The sequence below is a fragment of the Jaculus jaculus genome, chromosome 12 (assembly GCF_020740685.1).
Source record: "Jaculus jaculus isolate mJacJac1 chromosome 12, mJacJac1.mat.Y.cur, whole genome shotgun sequence".
NCBI classification, from domain to species: Eukaryota; Metazoa; Chordata; class Mammalia; order Rodentia; family Dipodidae; genus Jaculus; species Jaculus jaculus.
Genome location: NC_059113.1, coordinates 101,760,727 through 101,776,931, shown reverse-complemented (window position 1 = coordinate 101,776,931; position 16,205 = coordinate 101,760,727). Strand labels below are relative to the sequence as shown.

The following is a 16,205-nucleotide window of genomic DNA, read 5'->3' as shown; positions in this document are numbered from 1 at the left end:
CCTGTCTGGTTTTTGCAAACCCTACCTGCGTCTACCACATAGAGGTCAGTGCTTCCCCCACCAAAAGGTAAGTACACGCAGAAATCCACCTTAGAGGCAGGGCACCATGGTGGCTGGAGTATGCTCCCCTGGTGTGATCCCAGGAAGCAAGGTACTTCAAGGCATCAACACACAACTGGACTTTGCACCCAGTAGGTTTAATGTTGAAGGACAAGTAAAGCAGTAAGCCTCCCCCCAACAGCTAGCATTTAGACGAAGCTCCAGATTTGTAAAGGTTTTGCTGGTCCTCAATCAAGAGAGCATGGGAATTAGGCCTCTCCTCCATTGAGACCTTATACCTTTTATTCACCTAAAATGGTTTGTATTACAAAATGATGAGCACTTTCCATGAGTAGAGAACCGCCCATTTTCACCATGGGCCAGAGTGTCTCACCAAAGGCTTTAAAAGACTCCCTTTCTACAGCAGAATCTTGAGATCATAACCTGGTGAGTTTGCTCTTATGTTTGTTTTGTAACCCAACTTGCTGCCCCACAAAGGGAACCCACTTCCTGTCTATCATATGGGATTTCTTTCTTTAATTTACATAGTGAAAGTAAAAGCATGGTATTCACAGATGACCAGCAAAACGAAACCACTTTCAATTTCACTTTCCATGGACTTTTTTTTTTTTTTTTTTTTTTTTTTACTATGACGGCAGACTCATTTTCAACATGCCAACAAGTCATTTTCTTTCTGCCTAGTTGGAGGAAATCCATTTCTGAAGTCAGGCTACTCATGTGGCTATAATCTATAAATCATTTACTTATGAGGTAAGTAGATGTTTCATTGTCCGAATTGACTCAGGCTTCCTTCAACCACCCAATGTATGTGTCTTCCCTAAATCCACTGAGAGGATTCAATTCAAGACCTGCTGAAATTGAACCATGAGGCTATTATTGAAAACTGCTTTTGTGGACTGGAGAGATGGCTTAGCAGTTAAGGCTGTAAAGCCTAAGGACCTAGGTTCAATCCTTCAGTACCCACATAAGCCAGATACACAGGTGACAGATGTGTCTAGAGTTCATTTGCAGTGGCTGGAGGCCATGGCACACCCCTTCAATTTATCTCTGTCTGTTTCCCTCTTTCTCTCTCTCTCTCTCTCTCTCTCAAATAAATTAACATTTTTTTAAAACTGCTTCCAGCTAAAGTTGGACTAAGCACACGTTAATTATAAAAAATTAAAACTATGCTTGAGAAAGACTGTCAGATCATTTAGTTGACTTTAACCAAAAAATAAGACAGATAGATTAATAGATGATAGATGAAAAGATATATGATAGACAGATAAGAGATAGATGATAGGTAGATAGATAATGATAAATAATTGACTAGTAGTTGTAATCATATGATCTTGCAATAACACACATGTACATATAGTTTTTGTTTATTTTAATATATCCATATTTATTTATTTGAGAGAGAGAGAGGCAGATAGATAGAATGACTTCATGTGGGTACTAGGTAATTAAACCTGGGCACTTGGTTTTTGCAGGAAAGTGCATTGACCACTGAGTCATCTCTCTAGTCCTATTTTCATTTATTTTTAGCCAGTTTTGGTGTCATATTCCAGTAAGAAATTGCTGAAGAGGTAGAGGCACGAGGATCAGGAATTGTATTTTATTCATTCATTCGTTTGTTTGTTTTTTTTTCTAAGGCAGGGTCTCACTCAAGCCCTGGCTGACCTGGAACTCACAGTGATCCTCCTACCTCAGCTTCTGAAGTGCTGGGTGTGCTCCATCACGCCTGACTCAACGCATATGCAGGACATTTTAAATGCTCCTATACATATTTTAAAATCCATAAACTTTGATAGAAAACCTATTCTTCCAGTGGATAGTTTATAAAATTCCTTGCATCTGTATCTCACTTTAACCCAAGAAGCGCTTAATGACCAAGTGCACAGAGAGCCAAGGAGAAAAGAATGGGCATTGAGTGGCTTGAGTTTGTGCCCAGCGGGTTTAAATTCATGTTCTGGTTGATGGCATGTGAGTTCTGTATGCCTTTCTTTCCTATGAAGATCACACTTGTCTTGTAGGCTTGTCATACGGATTCCAGGAGAGGGTGCACAGGTGTACAACAATGGAACATGAGTGTGGCTAATGGCATGTACAAGGTGTTCAAAATTGGTGACTTTCGACCTTTCAGATCTATTTTATGATAATCCTCTTTAGTGATGTAGTTGTACAATTCAAATTCACCAAATAATTTTGGAGCAGAAATGATCAGAACAAATGGGGGGGGAGTGCTTGGAGGGAATTACCAGTTGATGATGGGAAGACTGCAGCAAATATAAGTTCAAGTGAAAACAGAGTTAGGTGATAGGGAATTTGGAAATTTTTCACTTTGGCAAACAAACCTGTGCCTTTGAATTATATGAAGTTGTTATTTTGGCTTAAGTGGGCGATATGCTGTTTTCTCAGAAAGTCACCCTAGAAGAGTGAAAAATTGATTTCAGGAATATAGTTCTTTCCTAGAATTCATTAATCATTTATCATTTGCCAGAGAAAAAGTTGGCACAAACAGAAATGAACAAAGCTAGTTAAAATTTAATAAACCTAAATGATACTAGACAATGCAAGACCAATGTAGGTCACTAAATCATCCTTGGTCTTTTTCCCTCCAGAGATTATCTTGCTTGACATAAATTAAATAAATAAATAAATATGGAATGTTTCACAAATGTGTGTGTCAGCCTTGTACATGATCCATGCAGATCTTCTCTGTGTCGTTACAATTTTAGTATCTGTGCTACCACAGAGACTACTAGACACAATTTTGATCTTGGACTTTAGACAGTAAACAATAAATAAATCTTTCTCTAGAATTCAGATGATGTACCTCAGATTCCAATGAATGCTAGCAATAAGGCTAAAGTGGGATAAAATAGAATTCTTAACTCTCTCAGTTTATCAAATTTGTACATATTAAGCACATTGATATAGCTAGTAAATTTTATAATATTATGAACCGAAAACCCAACCTGTGACAGCAGGATTGTAGTCTGAAATTTATACTCAATTTGTGATGTGCTTTGGTGCAAAGACCGTGATTACTGCCTGCTTCTTCTGCACACACTTGGCTTAAACATGGTCTCCCTCCGATGGGACTCACACCATCTTACAAAACTTCAATCTGAAGCTGGAGACATGCCTTAGTAGTTAAGGTGCTTGCCTACAAAGCCTAACAACTCAGGTTCGATTCCCCAGTACCCACATAAAACCAGATGCACAAAGTGGCACATGCATTTAGAATTTGTTTGTTTGTTTGCAGTGGCTGGAGGCCCTGGTGTGCCCATTCTCTCTCTCTCCAAATAAATTAAAAAATTTTTTTAAATTTTAATCTCTTATAATCCCTCCATCTGTAAGAGGCTGGATTAATTTAGAAGGGACATTCACCTCAAGTAGGCTGTCTTGTGGATTTCTATGGCGTCTTTCAGATGGCAGTTAATTATAACAGATCATTTATTAAAGGAAACTTGGTACAGCTGGAACAAAGTTCATTCCCCACACACCAAATATACTAGTAATGGTCCCTTTTGAATTTATATGAAATTACTCTTTATACAACTTTCATAACATTTGGTCATTAATAAGCCTTATAAACACTTTTTTTTTTTGAGGTGGGGTCTTGCTCTAGCCCAAGCTGAGCTGGAATTCACTATGTAGTTTCAGGATGGCCTTGAGCTCACAAAGATCCTCCTACTTCTGCCTCCCAAGTGGAGTGCTGGGAATAAAGGTGGGCGCCATCATGTTTGGCTACTTAATATGTTTTATGGATCATGCACTCAGTGTACCGCCCCACTGAACCATGATAGGAATCCTGTAAGTATTATTTTTGTTCTACCAACAGTGTGTACTTTTGAAAATATCCACTGCATGTGTTAGCATATATGTCCAAACATTCTGTCATCCTTTTACAAGAGTTTGAAACATTTTAACGTACATGTTATGATATTTTTTTCATCCAATTAACAGCATTATCTTCGAAATTGCCCTAAGCTGGGCTAGAGAGATGGCTTAGTGGTTAAGTCACTTGCCTACAATGCCTAAGGACCCAGGTTCGATTCACGAAGGCCCATGTAAGCCAGATGCACAAGGTGGTGCATGTATCTGGAGTTCATTTGCAATGGCTGGAAGCCCTGGCACACCCATTTATTTTCTCTGTCTCTCTTTCTCTCACTGTCATAACTAAATAAAAATAAAAATATTTAATAGGCTGTTTCATGTTCTTTCCTATGGATATCCAATCACTTATTTAATCATCGTCTTGCCAGAGTCACTTCTTTTTGTGTTTTGGATGTCTTGAGGAATGTGGGAAGTGTGAATGCCAAACGGCCGCCAGTCCAAAACGACTTGTGTTAAAAGGTGATTTACGGGCTGGAGAGATGGCTTAGCGGTTAAGCGCTTGCCTGTGAAGCCTAAGGACCCCGGTTCGAGGCTCGGTTCCCCAGGTCCCACGTTAGCCAGATGCACAAGGGGGCGCACGCGTCTGGAGTTTGTTTGCAGAGGCTGGAAGCCCTGGCGCGCCCATTCTCTCTCTCTTCCTCTATCTGTCTTTCTCTCTGTGTCTGTCGCTCTCAAATAAATAAATTAATTAATTTTTAAAAAAAAAGGTGATTAAGTAGGGCTACGCGGAGTCCGTGGCCATGCGGTGAGCTTACAGTGATAAGGGTGGTGCGTCGTGGGTGTGTTTAATGCGAGGTTGCAGTCAGTGCTATAAAAGAGGAGGGATTGGATGGTGGGGGGGGGGTTGGTGTTCAGGTTTTGTGTGGGGGAGTGGGAGTCAGGAAATAAGACTTTTGGGCAGAAATTTAGGAGTGCCAACGGGGCCAAACCGCAGAGGTTGCTACATATAAAAGGAAAAGAAAAGCTGGGCGTGGTGGCACACGTCTTTAATCCCAGCACTTAGGAGGCAGAGGTACAGGTAGGAGGATCGCGGTGGGTTTGAGGCCACCCTGAGAATACAGAGTGAATTCCAAGTCAGCCTGCGCTAGAGTGAGACCTACCTCGAAAAACCTTTCTAAAAAAAGAAAAAAGAAAAGAAAAGCATCCTTTCGCTAAGACCACGTGATACACAGAAGGGAGTGTCGCATCATTCACTGTGGTTAGACTTGACTATAGGAAATGGCAAATGTAAAAAAAAAAAAAAAAAAAAAACCTCAGCAGGGGGCTGGGGAGATAGCTCAGTGGTTAAGGCCTGCAAAGCCAAAGGACCCACGTTCAATTCCTCAGGACCCATGTAAGCCAGATGCACAAGGTGGCAAATATGTGTAGAGTTCATTTGCAGTGGTTAGAGGCCCTGGCATGCCCATTCTTTCTGCCTGTCTCTCTCTCTCTCTCCCTCTCTCTAAGTAAATAAACAGAAATAAAATATTTTTTAAGGCAGCAGGGTAAGCGTAACATTTGTGAGGTTGACATTTGCTATGGTTGGAAATAGGAGCTGATGAGGTGTTTAAGTGGGCAAATGTCATAATCAGAAGTATCGCATTGGGTGATTAACACATGAGTTGTTGCAGGAAGAGACGGGCGGGGATGGGAAGAGCGCAGTCAACAGAGCAAAGAACTAAGGATCAAAATGATGAGAAGTTTGAATTTTTTTGAAGCAAGCCCAACCGACTGGTCTAGTTTTTTCTTATGCAAGAGAGTGAGAGTGAAAGAGAGAGCAAGAGAGAGAGAATTGGCACACCAGGGCCTCCTGCGACTGCAATCACACTCCAGATGTGCGCACCACCTTGTGTGCAGGTGGGACCTTGCGTGCTTATGTCACCTGTGCGTCTGGCTTAAGTGATGATTCAAACATGGGTTCTTGGGCTTCACCTTAAGCACTAAACCATATCTCCAGCCCAACAACTTTGGTTTTTAATAGGTTCACTTTGATAAAATAATTACCTATGATAAGGCTGGACATGACGGAGCATACCTTGAATCCCAGCTCTTGTGAGGCAGAGGTAGGAGGATCACTGTGAGTTTGAGGCCACCCTGAGACTACATTGTGAATTCCAGGTCATCCTGGGATAGATCAAGATCTTACTCAAATAATAATAATAATAATACTGACAATGGAATATGGATGTCTTTGTTTTCAAGTCAAAACATAGACATGCTTTGTGTAGTAAACAGACTTGTGTCACTGAGATGAACTTCCAAACCAGGCACTATTATGGAAGAAGGGGTAAAGGGGTATTCAAGCTTACAGATCTAGGGGAAATTCCATAATGGCAGAAGTTGGCCTGCTCTTACAGGACCAAACACAGAGAGAGAAGCCACAAGACACGCCACACAGCACACCCCAGGAACTCCACCTAGGCACACTTTGCATAGCTTTAGATTGGAATGTCAAACCCTCCATCACACCTTAAGATCCACCCAGTGACACCTCCTCCAGCCAGGTGGTACAGACCCAAACTACAAACTAAGAAAACACTGGGTATATTGGGGGCATCTATTCAAACGACCACCCACACCTTGGTAAAGGCTTAGAATCAAATATTAAAGCACCAGCATTTTTTTTTTTTTTTGTCAAATTAGGTGTACTTGCATCACCATTTGAAGCAAGCTTGGTCTCAGAGGAGGAGGAGAGGAATGAGCAAATGCAGGGATGGTCCCAAGAGCCCGTAATGCAGAGGTGATAAGATTGTCTTTTCCCAGCACCCAGGAGGCTCAAGGGGCAGAGCGAAGACCACAGACTTTCTCTAAGTTCTCACTGTACCCTGTCTCCTTCTGAAGGGCTTCGGGTCAGATATATGGGAGGTGGATCTCTCTGAACATAGGTTTTCCTTGGAAGTAACTAGTTGGGACCTTAGGACAACTAAGTGGACTCCTGTCTCCTTCCCTGCTGGGACACTCCGTATGGGAGTCCTGCCAGCCTCCCTTGCAGGTGAGAGATAAGTTGAGTGATCTCAAAGCTCACTGGGGGTTGAGGGCCTGGGAAAGAGGTCAACACATGGGGGCAGGAATGCATTTCTGGCAGGATTCATTCCTGGATGTGTGAAGTGTGTGTTCAGGGCAGGGAGGGACAAGGAGGGTGGAAGTCACCTCTTGCCATAGCCACAGGTTGAAAAAAAAAAAAACAAGGTCACCTCATCCCTCATCCCTGGGTTAACAGAAGCCTTTCCGTAACTCCGGTGGTAGCTGCAGCCCCGTGTCAAAGCGGGGTGAGTGCATTCCGGGGGTGGTCGGAGCCGGTGTTTGCTGTCCGGCCATGTACCGTGTACGGGAAGCTATTGCATCACGCTGCCTCCCTCCCTGCTCAGAGCAGCCCTCAGGGCTTTGCAAATGGTCGTGGATATGGGAAGAAAAGACTGGGCTGGGCCAAAAAGGAGGAGCTTATACCTGTGTGCAAAATCTGGGAACCTGACAGGGCAGAGGAGGGAGCCAAAACGAGAGAGAGAAAAAAAAAACATAGAAGCCAGGAAGGCCATCTTCAGGTTTCTGGTAAAAAAAAAAAAAAAAAAAAGCCCCGTGACCAGCTCCAGCCACTAGCCGTCCTGCCCAGCCAGGAGGACTTGCATAAAGAGACAACTCACCCCAAACCCCGGAGCTCACCGTTTCCACTGTGCAGCGCTTGGGCACCCAGGCATCATGAGCAGATCTTTGCATCCTCTGAGTTTCGTTGTCACTGTGGCCCTCTCTGCGCTCTCTCCAACATGCCTGGCAGTAAGTGTGCTGTTGAGAAACCCTCTTGTCTCAAAGGAAAAGCAAGGATGGATGTGACCACCAAGTGACATTTCTGTCTGTCTGTCTGTTTCTCCCGCAGTACATCGCGACCAAAGACAACTGCTGCATCTTGGATGAAAGATTTGTGAGTAACTTCCACGTCTCTGGTTCTCTTTGCGCTGGGGCTGGGGTGTCGTGGGAAGTAGAGCTGTTCTTTCACCAATACGATGACACTCATTAGTTCAAAAGCAGTTCGACTGTATTTTTACAGGTAGGTGTTTAAATGCTGCTTTTACACAGATGTTTAAGTCACCTCTCGATGTATTTTCAGGGCAGTTATTGCCCGACCACCTGCGGCATTGCAGACTTCCTGGCCTCCTACCAGAATGACGTGGACAAGGACCTCCAGGCTCTGGAAGACATCTTGTTTCAGGCGGAAAACAGAACCACAGAAGCCAAAGAGCTGATAAAATCCATCCAAGTTGGCTACAACCCGGATGAACCGGCAATGCCGAGTGAGAAATTGGAGCTCCACCTAGACCATCATCCCAGAAGTCCTCTGGCTGTTTTTGAGTTGTTCTGTTAGCTTAAGTGATTCTTTTTTCTTTGTCTCTGATCTCATGGTACAGATAAGATAGAGAGTGCCACCCAGAAGTCCAAGAAGATGGTTGAAGAAATCATGAAATACGAAGCACTGGTTCTCACCCACGACTCGAGTATTCGGTGAGCATTTTGGCTTCAAGGTGCTTTCCAGGGAAGTTTTGGGTTTTATTTAGTATTCCATGCTTTGCTGAAAGTAATGTTGTAGAATTTTTTTCATTGATAATATCCAATTGACATCATGTCTCTCCTTAACCCAGTGGATGTCGGATGTAGGTTGTGACCGTATTTAACTTAATGATCGCGTTGGAGAAAGATGTTCAAGAATGTCTTAAAATGCTATTCTGACTATATTTACCTAAATGCCACCCCACTTCATTTTTGTTTTGTATTGTAAAACCAAGCACGTGGAAACTTGGGTTTTTTTAAATTATTTATTTATTTATTTGAGAGCGACAGACACACAGAGAAAGACAGATAGAGGAGAGAGAGAGAATGGGCGCACCAGGGCCTCCAGCCTCTGCAAACGAACTCCAGACGCATGTGCCCCCTTGTGCATCCGGCTAACGTGGGACCTGGGGAACCGAGCCTCGAACCGGGGTCCTTAGGCTTCACAGGCAAGCGCTTAACCGCTAAGCCATCTCTCCAGCCCCCGAAACTTGGGTTTTTGAAAACAGAATTCTCTTTACAAGCATGTGAGCAAGCTGGTGTCAAGAAACTGGTAGATTTTCGCTACTATAGCATATTGGAGGTGGAATCAAAAAAAGAAACGTCTTAAGGGATTAAGTTTAGCAAGCACCCTACTGCGGCCTGTCAACCTGTGCATCGCAGCACAGTGACCTCGCTGTGCACCCTCCTCCCTTCCTTCGGACCCCCGGCTTCCCAGGTGCTCCTATAACTGCTGGGCACAAAACGAAAACTTGGGTGCAGTTTTAGGGGTCTCTCCCCCTTCCCTAAATTGATCTGAGAGCAGCATGAAAAACATTTGAGGATGGTGGCTGAATCGAAGTGGCCTGTTGGAATTACAGTTATCATTATCATATCTGTTATTATTTTTTTGTTTATGATTGAAATAGAAGAAAACTATTGTAAGAGATTTTTCTAAGGAAAAAGTAGTGGGGGATGAAAAAAGCAGGCCAAGAGCATGTCTCCTTTTCTTTACTTTGAGGAAAGAAGTGACAGTCCATTGTACATAGCTATCTGTCATTTCGGAATGTTTAGGAGCAACCCAGCGAGAAGCCATAGAGGCGGAGTTTTCACCTCTTCCAAGCCTGTTCCAATGCCAGGGAACCAGAAATACCAACTAGAAAGGGAGAGTTTTAGCCAATGTATGCTAAGGCCCAGATAGGAGATAGAAGGAAACCCTGAAGCAGGGCCTCTCTAGGGCACAAGGGGAAAAGATAGTTGAGTGCCTGTGAATTATGGCCTCCGAATCCCCAGGCCCTCCACTCACAGTAAGTTGTCCCCTGCTTCCCCTGTACATGAGGTAAAATTCAGAAAGGCCACTTGCAGTGACCTTTGTTTATTGACAGGGACTTTGTTATTTGTGTTCAGAGTCAAGAAACTCTCTGCCCCGTTCTAGGTGAAAAGATTCAAGTCACAATTTTATTCCCATTGAGAACGAGTAGTTTTATATTTGCTTTTCTTTTCCACCAAAGCTCACCTTAGCCTTTTAACTCATTTCAATTTAATAATCCAATTTTACACTTTTCTCAAAATGAAATAAGTTATCAGAAAGACATCTGTGAGAAAATTAAAGTGTCTTTCAAAGACAAAAATCCAAAGTTATTCTTCTGAAAGAAATGCTTATCCCCTGTCACTGCTCCTCTTAAAGATTCCTACAGGAGATTTATAACTCAAATAATCAGAAGATCACGAACCTGAAGCAGAAGGTATCCCAGCTTGAAGCACTGTGCCAGGAGCCATGTAAGGACACCGTGACCATTCATGACACCACTGGGAAAGGTACGCAAGAGGCTTCCATTGGGCTCAGATTAATCAATGCTGATGTACAAAGAAAAGGTGACTGTGCATATTTCAAAGCACAGGAACAACTTGGGAAACAGCTAACCCCTGACTCTAAGGTTGTATCGATGCCCACAGTTTTCTTGAGTAGCAAGCGCTAGTGTGGATGATGATGTGAGAAAGAAAATGAATAAATATGGCTTGGAAAATGAGTAGCTTACGGTAGGTTAATCACTGAGGTTTCTACAATGCATTTCTATTGATTTATTTATTTGTTTCACTTTGAGAGACAGAGAGAGAATGGGGCATTCCAGGGTCCCTAGCCACTGCAAACAAAAAATGCTCTAGATGCATGTGCCACCTTGTGCATCTGGCTTACCTGGGTCCTGGGGAATTGAACCTGAGACCTTAGGCTTCACAGGCAAGTGTCTTAACCGTCAAGCCATCTCTTCAGCCCAATGCATTTCTTTTCCTCTTCAGATTGTCAAGAAATTGCCAATAAGGGGGCCAAACTGAGCGGACTGTACTTTATTAAGCCTCTGAAGGCTAAGCAGCAGTTCTTAGTGTACTGTGAGATCGACAGCTCTGGGAATGGATGGACGGTGCTGCAGAGGGTAAATTCTTCCTCACACATATTTAAATGATGCTCGCATCATTGTAGGCAGTTCTCTGAGCACCTTGTGAATATTAGCTTATTTAACCCCCTCTCCATATGGCTGTGAGGTAAGGCCTACTTCTAACTCTAACTTGCAAAAACGCAAACTGAGGCATGAGATCACAGAAGACCTAAGTACCAGAGGCAGGTTTTGAATGCACCAAGTCCAGCTGCTGACACTCCCAGTGCAGATTATATTGTTTCCTGAGTAAACTCCTTTAGTGACAAGGTGTAGCAGGGACCTCTTTTTCAATGATCAAGATGTAAGGCTTCCCATCACGAGAAGAGGAAGTTTTTCAGAGGATAGTTGGGCAGCTCCAAGACAAAGTCCTTCTTAACCTTCTTCCTCCTTAATACCCACCACAAATCCGCTTTTACCCACTGCCGCTGTTACAGCTCGTCCTGCAGAGGGCGCTCGGGGGTGCGAGTCAGCATCAGGCTACAGGGCCAAGACTCAATCCAAGCTTGAGCTCTTAAGGACCCTCCAGGGGCTTTTAAAAACCAACCACTAATTTTAAAGTAATCATGCACCAGGTAAATATTTTGAACGTGCTTTCTTGTAATCCCCACAGCAACCGGAACAAGTTATGAGTCCTATTAGGTAGACCATGAAAGGAAGGCAGCTTGCCCTAGGTCACTTAGAAGTTGACAGAATCAAACCCCCCCATATTCCTGGCAGATGCTTAGAAACTTGTTCTTCACATGCACTGATCATCTGTTCTCTCCTCTTGTGCGTGTCGTGTGTTCAGAGAGTTGATGGCAGCGTGGATTTCAAGAAAAACTGGATCCAGTATAAAGAAGGCTTTGGACACCTGTCTCCTACTGGTAACACGGAGTTTTGGCTGGGCAATGAAAAGATTCACTTGATCAGCATGCAGTCCGCAATCCCGTACGCCCTGAGAGTGCAGCTCAAAGACTGGAACGGCAGAACCAGGTGCGAAGGCCTCCTCACTTCTTGCTGTAGAAACCAGCTGCAATGTGTCCTGAACTGTTAATAGACCAGTGAATGTCTATATATATATATCTTCAACACATGCAAGGGACATACCCCGGCAGTTTGGTGGGAGCTCACTGGGTTTGGGACAGTCCCAAGTGGCAAGTTGCCTCCAGGCTGGATCCGAATGCTGTGACACTTGCCCTGGAAACAAACGCTCAGTGTGACAGCTGATGCCTGAGGTAGAAGTACATAACCTGAAAGTAACTTTAATCGAATCTAAATAAGCATTCCAAGAAGCAGGATTTCGTTTTACAGGCCAGCTCGCCCGAGTTCTCAGTGATCGTAAGTGGCCGAGGCTGAACTTTCACTGAGGCAGTTTCGTTTTAGAACCTTTCCTTTTCCTGATTCCACATTTCCTGTTCATTCGATGACAGCTCAGGGGCTGCTGTCAAATTAACCTACCTACTGCCCTCAGCGATCTGCAGGCCTTGATAATGTGACAGCTACCTCAGGTTTTAGGATGCGATGTCTAATTTAAGTGAAGAAAAATAGCTGATCCTCTTATGTTTGTGGAATAGCGAAATACATTCTATTTGCAAACACATGGATTTAAAAATATATATTTTATCTATTTATTTGGAGAGGGAATTAATCTAGAGACTGAGAGAGACAGAAAGAGAGAGAATGGGCACATCAGGGCTCCAGCCACTGCAAATGAACTCCAGAGAGATGCTCCACCCCATGCATCTGGCTTATGTGGGTTCTGGGGAATCGAACCTGCATCCTTTGGCTTTGCATGCAAATGCTGTAATCACTAAGCCATCTTCTCTAGCCCCCACATGAATTTTTTTTTTGTGTGTGAGAAGTTTTATTCATTTTTTTAACCTAGAAGTACTGTAGTCAGAAGACCTTCTTCTATGAGGACATCTTCCATTTCCCAAATGTGGGAGGTTAGGGAAGAGGTTAAGTATTTTCCAGAAATCTCTATTAACTCACCACATCTCATCATTCTACTCCGTTAAAGGATGGCTTTCTTTGGAACTTTTCCCAGGCAAGAATATCTCTCTGACTTCTATGGTTCATGGCTTTTTAAAATTAATTAATTTACTATTTGAAAGAGGGAGGGAGAAAGAGAGGAAAAAAAAAAAAACGTATGGCTACACCAGGGTCCCCTGCCACTGCAAACAAACTCCAGACACAGGCACCTCTTCGTGCATCTGGCTTTACATGGGTATTGGGGATTCAAACCTGGACCATCAGGCTTTATAAGCAAGCATCTTTCACCACTGAGCAATCTCCCCAGCCCATTGTGATTCATGTTTCATGGACCACGGAGGGATGGCAGTTTCTGTGATGTCATCAGAGGCTTCTCCTAGCCACTGTCCACACTGTCTTGGGGCAGAAAACTAGGTGTGGGTGGCCAATGGAGTATCTTCAAATTTAGTGATTTAGTTAATGACCACTTACTGTAGATAATTACTACGATCTGTGGGTCATGCATGTACAATGCCAAAACTTACAAGTAGAAACTATTAGACTTAATCTAGATTTCAGAGAGATGCCTTGGAGGCTTCCAGACTCACCGTGGGTGGTGGTGATAAACTCTGCACCTATTGGCATTGCTTCAGGCGGGGCTTGCAGACCGCTTTACTCCCGGCGTCTGTTCTAGCCTTCAGAGGTAAAGTGGTCAGTTCCAAGTGCTGGTGCTGCGCCAGAGAGAACTCCTGCGGCTGACGCTGCGGCCTCTTTGTGCCCTTCCTCGCAGCACTGCAGACTATGCCATGTTCAGGGTCGGCCCCGAAGCTGACAAGTACCGCCTGACCTACGCCTACTTCATTGGTGGAGATGCTGGTGACGCCTTTGATGGCTTTGATTTTGGCGACGACCCTAGTGACAAGTTTTTCACATCCCACAATGGCATGCAGTTCAGTACCTGGGACAATGATAATGACAAGTTTGAAGGCAACTGTGCCGAGCAGGATGGATCAGGCTGGTGGATGAACAAATGTCATGCCGGCCACCTCAACGGGGTTTACTACCAAGGTACGGCCTTCTTCCTCAGGGCCCAAGCTAGTGTGATAGCACATATATATATTCTGAAATGTTATAAACAGATAACAGGGAAAAAAATGAGGAACAGTGATAAACACAGCAAGTCTTTCATCGTAAAGTTATTTATCGGAAATGAAAATTAGAGAATATCAATTATCCAGCCGGTATTATTCTAGATAATACCAAACCTTTGCCTCAACTGGATCCTTGTCTAATCCGCCTATCTCCTGAATTATAAACAAATTTAAGCAATCTCTAGGGGCACTTTCAGCTAGTAGGGACACCATAACCTGATGTCACAGCCAATACACTTCATAACAGACTTTTAAAAAAATTTTTTTTTATTTTTATTTATTTGACAGCAACAGACAGAGAGAGGAAGAGGCAGATAGAGAGGCAGAGAGAGAATGGGTGTGCCAGGGCCTCTAGCCACTGCAAAGGAACTCCAGATGCATGCGCCCCCTTGTGTATCTGGCTAACATGGGTCCTGGAGAATCGAGCCTCGAACCAGGGTCCTTAGGCTTCACAGGCAAGCACTTAACCGCTAAGCCATCTCTCCAGCCCATAACAGACTTTTGAAGTAAGGAAATACAAGAGTAACGACATGAGCATCTACAATTTATTCCAGGTGGCACCTACTCAAAAGCATCCACTCCTAATGGCTATGATAACGGGATTATTTGGGCCACATGGAAGTCCCGCTGGTATTCCATGAAAGAAACCACGATGAAGATAATCCCATTCAACAGACTCTCCATCGGAGACGGACAGCAGCAGCACATGGGGGGAGCCAAACAGGTCAGGCCAGAACCCGAACACGAGGCTATCATTGAGTACCCTTAAATCGTCTTGCCGGGAGGCTATTTGTAGAGAAGTACCGCACCGATTAACTTCTATTAACCTGTACAAAGCTCCAAGCATTTTCCGAAATTTTCTTCCTAACTTCTATATTTATGAACTTTAATTCCTCTTAAAGGAATATTTAGCCTTAAGTGGAAATTAAAACTCACGTTGGGCTATAGTCTCAAATTACTGAAATCAGTGTTATGTAAAATTTCTTTATTTGAAATGACACTTTGATTTTTATATAAATGTATAAAAATAAAGCTATTGCCTTTTTATGATCAGTTATCATTTAGTTTTGATTTTTATTAGCATTTCTTAAGTATTTTAGTTTAGACTGATAAAACGGGAGAAATGTCACAGCTTCCCATCTATGAATATTTGCCATGTGTATTACCTCTAATCTGTTCATATTTAATTATTTTTTAAACAGAGAGTTATATTTTTAATACGCCTTTTGTTTTGTTATATATTCATAGGCTGGAGACGTTTAAAAGACCATGTCAAAGGTGATTTACTTTTATAAAGGACTTTATCTGAACAGAGACATGTAATATTTTTGCTATGGGACAATGGACTTTCAAAGCCTCACTTCATATTAAGAGTAAAAGGAACCCATGTTGAAAACTCCACTAACAGTTTTATGCTGGTGATAATTTATCTACGTGTATTTCAATAAACATTTTGTTTCCTAAGATGAGATATATGTACCTTTTATTGTCCTTGAAAACCATCGCTTTCCCTCAGTTTGGTTACCACAGTGGGCTGTCCTCAACAGTTACTAAGAATGATGTTAGACCTCATACCTAAGCCTTGGAGAATGGCAAAGCAAACTGAAATCATGGATTTCATCTGCCAAGGGCACACACCCAGCGTGTGGCAGCCCAGCGTGATAGCATTTGATGTAAGCAAGCACACGCCTCAGTCAGATAACTAAGGGGCACTGTGAGCAAAGAACGGGTGCAGTGAAAAAGCTACGGGGTAATGGGGGATTCTTCTAGAAGAATTTTAGCTCCAAACACTTAGAGTTACACATGACTACTCTGACAGAACCATTTTGGACCAGAGAGCTTAGGGAGTGATCTGGTGAGCTCCTTACAGGTGAACAGATGGGAGCCATTTCTCAATGACTGAGACCTTAGCCAGTTGGTTTCAGCAAGTGCAGGCTTCCTAGGCACCTGTAGTCTGTATCACTGTGTCAACAGTGACTGTGTAAAGCTCTTGACTTACTCTTGATGTGCTTTCATGAAAGGACCTGCTTGTTTTAAAGGCTAGAGCTCTGGCTTTGGGCTGTCTCACTTTCCATAGTTTTCCCCCCAAATCTACTACTTTCTTCCTCTCTACCTCCTGATTTTAAAGTATTCTATAGTGTAGGTTATAGAAAGAAAGAAAGAAAGAAAGAAAGAAAGAAAGAAAGAAAGAAAGAAAGAAAGAAGGAAAGAACAGATAGGCTACCTG

At 43.1% G+C, this 16,205-nt stretch overlaps 1 protein-coding gene and 1 pseudogene across 1 annotated transcript; one reads left to right on the top strand and one right to left on the bottom strand.

Moving 5' to 3' along the window:
- Nucleotides 1-2,697: 2,697 nt before the first annotated feature.
- On the bottom strand, nt 2,698-2,795 carry LOC123453869 (annotated as a pseudogene).
- A 4,805-nt stretch (nt 2,796-7,600) lies between these two features.
- Fgg (fibrinogen gamma chain) lies at nt 7,601-15,362 on the top strand. The gene is made up of 10 exons (XM_012948171.2): nt 7,601-7,695; nt 7,796-7,840; nt 8,027-8,210; nt 8,325-8,418; nt 10,130-10,260; nt 10,741-10,874; nt 11,665-11,849; nt 13,618-13,895; nt 14,533-14,702; nt 15,227-15,362. Exons 1-10 carry the CDS (start codon nt 7,621-7,623, stop codon nt 15,239-15,241), a joined length of 1,311 nt encoding a protein of 436 aa, XP_012803625.2. The 5' UTR covers nt 7,601-7,620; the 3' UTR covers nt 15,242-15,362.
- The last annotated feature ends 843 nt before the right edge of the window (nt 15,363-16,205 follow it).